We start from the raw sequence: 5260 nt of genomic DNA, 5'->3' as shown, positions 1-5260 counted from the left end.
CTTACTTTTCGTCACAATCCTACGCAATGTTCGTCTGTCTCGATCACTCAACACACATTTCCATCCATACTGGTGTTTATTGGATGCGGTTTTTTCAGTCCTCCTGTATGCGGTCATAATCTTGGATACTGTGCCTTGTAAAACACCAAAAACCTCGGCTACCTTGGTTACGGAAGCACCCACCATATGGGCCCCAACAATTTGCCTGTGTTAGAATTCTGTTAGCTCTGACATGATGCGCAAAAAATTGCACAGAACACTGTCTCGACAACAAATGAAGCTTGCAACGTATTGCGGAGGTTGTACAGGTAGTGGTGTTGGGCAGATACGACAGCGTGACCTACAAACATCGCTAAAATAAACATTTCAGGCATGCATTTCACGAGGTGTTTCCATATTTTTATCCATCCCCTGTACATAGGGTCAGTGCTGTTAGGCAGACAGAAATAAATACAGCTGAGCTGTTAATACCTGATCCTAGCCCTTTTGAAGTTGAAAGTGCTATTGCAAAATTGAAACGGTATAAATCGCCAGGTAGTGATCAAATTCCGGCAGAACTTATTCAAGCAGGAGGCGAAATATTATGTTCTAAGATCCACAATCTAATTACTTCTATTTGGCATAAGGAAAATTGCCTGATCAGTGGAAGGCGTCTATTATTGTACCAGTTCACAAGAAGGGTGATAAAACTAAGTGTAGTAATTATCGGGGGATATCACTGCTATGAACTTCATATAAAATTTTCATGAAGGAAAACTAGAAAGCTCCGGCTTGTGTACTAGAACACTTGGTGCATTGGATGAAAGGAATCTTATAATAGAGATGGCAGTGAATATTGATGATACGAAATGCTGGACACTGTAAATAATTTTGTGTGTTCTCTATGGTACCATTAGTGCTCTACCTTCATGCATGGCTCAGGGTTAGTAACTAACTGGAGTGTAGGTTTCAGCATCAGGGTACAGTGACATAACATCGCTAAAATAAACATTTCAGGCCTTTATTTTCCATATATCCATACAGGCAAAAATCCTAGGATGTGGAAATAGTCCATTTCTTGGTAACCAATTTGCTAATACAGAGTGTCCCAAAAAATGTGTGCACATTTTAATATGAAATATTTGCTTTGTTATTCAGCATGGTCTTTCTACTGTGGGAATGTAGTGTGGTCTGCATGTAACAGATGGCACTAAAGTACCATTTCTCATGATTTGCAGCTATGCACAGTGGCAGAGGGTCAAGTTTTGAGCAGTGCCAATTAATTTTGAAGTGGTACTGGAAATGGAAAAACTACAACCATGCATTTGAAAGCAGCCCTCCAACATACTAACAATCACAAGAATTTGAGACAATTTTGAGGTATACAGTACTGTAAAAGACATGGCTAAGCAACAAACTGGTAGACGGTGCACAACAAGTGAGGGCATTTCTGCTGTGGTGTTACAGCAGTTCACATGCTCACTGAAGAAATCTGTAAGGTGTAAATCTGCTAGTGAGACTGGAATTTCTGGATTCTAAAAACAATTAAATGGGAATACTACATGGCAGAGTTAATGAAGACAGTCCTGACCACAGACTTGAGTATCGTGAATGGGTTCGGAGGAAGGTTGAATGAGGATGCACAATTGCTGGACATAACTGTTTGGGCTGATGAAGCAAAGTGTACAGCACGAACACATTAAGAACTCCCATAGAAAGCTGAACGGTCATGTGCAGCCATCCCAGCACAAACTTAGTGGCCACTTGTTAGTCAGTTCCTGACTGCTGTGAATAGTGTTAAAAAGCTAACAGTGGTCATTTTGAACACCCAGGCTAGGTTCACTGATGCACTAATTTCTAATGCTGACATTTGTAAGGGGTTAGTTTTAATAAAATGTCTGTTTTATTTATGAAATGTGTGTAATTTTTTTTAAATATCCTGCATTTCCTCAGTAAACTGGGAAAAGGAGTCTTAGACTTTCTTTGTATGAAATAATTGTAGAAAAAAAGGGATCTTATGGTGTGCTGCCCAGAGTGTGGCTGAAGTGATGGATGTTTGTGCAATAGCATAGAATTAGAAGAATACAGGGAATAACATGCATGAGCAATGAAAACTGACTGCAAAATAATATGTGTGTCTACAATGCAGAACGGTTATGCTGGTAGGACAAACAGGAGAAGTATGAGTTTTATGTGTTCGCTGCAGCGGGAACGTTTCTAGCGAGTCGTTGCTAAGAAACTTGGTGGCGGGGGGCAGGGGGAATACATACAGGCACACAGACTGAAGGAGGGGATTTATGAGTATGCCGTTGACATGAGCTTAGGTGCCATGATATACATACTGGATTCAATGAAGTTTGGCTCAGGCATTCAGAAGTTTATGGAGGGGAGGGGTAATTCACAGACAGCATGATGATCTCATAAGCCGACTTTTATTTTTACAAAGTAAGGAAAGTATGATAAAAATCAGAGAAGGACGCCGTCTCACAAACTAAATTAGTGCAGTTTATATCGCTCTAAGAGCAACAGCACAAAATGAAGAATTTGATAAATGTCCAAAAATTTCACACGGTTCACCAGGAGGTACTGAAACATTGAAGTTGGCGGAGTAGTAAGTTGCGTCCGATGCTAATTTTACGCTACATAGGAATATGACCCGAAAATGGCATGAGAGATAATGAAGTAAACCACAAAAATAGCGATACTATAGCGACTCAAACGTCATACCATACGTAATATGGGGAGGGTATATTAAGTTTGATGTAGATTTTAGTTTTGATTAAATGCTACTTATAATAAACTCGCCCGATGTTTCACATGGACCGCGAAAAGAGTCGAGCACGGATTTCGAATTCTGTGGCTTCAAAAAAAATTATCCTTCGGTTTCAGATACGGATTATTTCGCCAAAACGGCATATTTTCATGCAATTCTGGCAATCCAGAAGCTTGACTTGAAGCCTGCATTTCGTGATCCCAGGAGAATGTGATTTACAATGTACTGTTGCCTTATATTGGCTATACTGGTTGACCTCAAAGTAATCTAAGATCGAAGGGCAGTATGTTTATTTATATCGTTGTTGATAACACATTTATAACTTTATTCCAAACTGTGAATTCAGCTATTGTTCTACTGAAATACATACTTCATCAGCACGTACTGTTAGCCACGTTTCACCATGTTCACGCTAATGCCACATGTGTTGCCAAATATTCGACACGTGAGTATGTACTTATTTTTAACAGCCAGTAATGCTGGTAAAAATTTGTGAAAGGTTTGAAAAATCCTGCTCCATATTCGTATAACATGGTTAAAATACTATGTAATTAGTTGAATTTGTGTACTAATTTGAGGTTATGTTTACGTGTACCCAGTAAACTAGTAAATGAACATCATTATTATTCTTAATGTAAGCAGTTTTCTGTTGACAGAACATATTATGGAATCGGAGTGTCACTGCTGATACCAAAAGTGATGTATGTGAGAAATTTATACGCTTTGAATTAAGAAATATAATGCAGCTACAAAAATTTTTATACATTGTAGAATAGTGGGATGGTAGGTAAATGATGAATTGGAAAGTGTTTACAAGGAAGAAGTTATCCATTTGATGCATCCCTGGAACAATCCACAATGTATGCTGAGCACTATGTTGCATAAAATGTACTTATGATTTTTCTTCATCAGACAGTTGATAAAACATAGGTGACTGAATCAGCCTCACATACTCATAACATTCAGAATATGATTTGTTTCATTCTGGTCCGTCACACTAATATTATTAAAAAATTAAATAGTTCTGTCCATTGTGACTGGTTAAGATTTTCTTCTAACAGTATTGATGTAAAGGTGTCCCTCTGAAGAACCGAAACATGTAAGAGCATGAATAATTGAAATAAGAAAATCTTTAACCAGTCACACTGGACGGAACTATTTAACTTTTTCATTCAGAATATATTGTTTTATGAAGAAACACAGGTTCATTTATCCTATGTTCATGAATTGCACACAAAATTTCAACTTTTAAATTGTGTAATGTTGCTTCATCAACAGCAAGGGAATTTTCTCTGCTCCTATATCTGTTATTTTGACTGTCTACATGACCACTAAAAGTGAATTACACCTTATCAAAATAAAACATGCATTCTGGTTCAAGACATCCATTGAATACCGATTTAAAAAATCACATACTGTATCAAATTTTTGCTTCACAGTATGGAGGCAAAAGGCTATGTATGACTAGTTTTGTAAGGTGAAACTTTAGCACTGTTATAGCAACATGAGCTGTACTTTTTGCCAGCCCACACTGAAGACCTTAAAGATGTAATTAATTCATCAAGCTTGCTTCTAACTGAGTACTGGTGTCATCAAAATTTTCTTCAGTAATTGTGTCATTTTGGGATTTCCTTTTGTCCAGTACTGATCCTGTAGAACATAATCTTGTTATAATACTTGCAGTTCGAATCTTTGCTTCCCATATGTGCTTTACTGTCATGATGCTTCCTACAAAATTTTCTGTGGGATTTCCTCCGTGGCAGATGATGTGCAAAGGTACTGTATATGAATAATTTCTTTTCAGCACTTCTTTTCATTTTTGAATACTGAATGTTACATACATGTTGCATACATATTAATGACTTTAAGAGGGGTTACCAATCTAACAGTAACATAGCGAAGGATGAGAATGGCGATCTGCTTGTAGATTTCCACAACATTTTGAATAGGTGGAGGAACTACTTATTTCAGTTCTTGAATGTACATAGGGCAGTGATGTTAGGCAGACAGAAATCCATACAGCTGAGTTGTTAGTACCAGATCCTAGCCCTTTTGAGGTTGAAAGTGCTATTGCAAAATTGAAATGGTATAAATCGCCAGGTAGTGATCAAATTCCGGCAGAACTTATTCAAGCAGGAGGCGAAATATTATGTTCTAAAATCCACAGTCTAATTACTTCTATTTGGCATAAGGAAAAATTGCCTGATCAGTGGAAGGAATCTATTATTGTACCAGTTCACAAGAAGGGTGATAAAAACTGACTGTAGTAATTATCAGGGATATCACTGGTATCAACTTCGTACAAAATTTTATACAATATTATTCTCTCAAGGTTAAGTCCATACATAGATGAAATTATTGGGGATCATCCGTGTGGGTTTCAACATAACAGATCAACTACAGATCAGATCTTCTGCATTCATCAGATATTGGAGAAAAAATGCAAGTATAATGAGACAGTACATCAGCTATCCATAGACTTCAAGAAAGCCTATGATTCAGTTAGGA

At 37.5% G+C, this 5260-nt stretch overlaps 2 protein-coding genes across 9 annotated transcripts in view; both read left to right on the top strand.

Moving 5' to 3' along the window:
• The window catches only part of LOC111870386 (ATP-dependent translocase ABCB1), a 59348-nt gene extending 57454 nt beyond the window's left edge, over positions 1 to 1894 (top strand). For all 7 annotated transcript variants that reach the window (XM_023862635.2, XM_033753824.1, XM_033753820.1 and 4 more), the window contains one exon: positions 1218 to 1894. The gene's annotated coding sequence lies outside the window, so the exon portion shown is untranslated. The remainder of the gene's footprint in view (positions 1 to 1217) is intronic.
• A 198-nt stretch (positions 1895 to 2092) lies between these two features.
• LOC111870390 (serine hydroxymethyltransferase, mitochondrial-like) overlaps positions 2093 to 5260 on the top strand; it is a 16295-nt gene continuing 13127 nt past the window's right edge. The window contains exon 1 of one of the 2 annotated variants that reach the window (XM_023862638.2): positions 2093 to 3197. In XM_023862638.2, the coding sequence (XP_023718406.2) occupies positions 3156 to 3197 (42 nt within the window). In that variant the 5' untranslated portion in view covers positions 2093 to 3155. Of the gene's footprint in view, positions 3198 to 3227; positions 3454 to 5260 lie in introns of those variants that run through there. The other variant, XM_033753825.1, reaches the window with a different exon arrangement.

Source organism: Cryptotermes secundus, unplaced genomic scaffold (assembly GCF_002891405.2).
Source record: "Cryptotermes secundus unplaced genomic scaffold, Csec_1.0 scaffold1005, whole genome shotgun sequence".
NCBI classification, from domain to species: domain Eukaryota; kingdom Metazoa; phylum Arthropoda; class Insecta; order Blattodea; family Kalotermitidae; genus Cryptotermes; species Cryptotermes secundus.
This window is presented reverse-complemented; position numbering and strand designations above follow the sequence as displayed.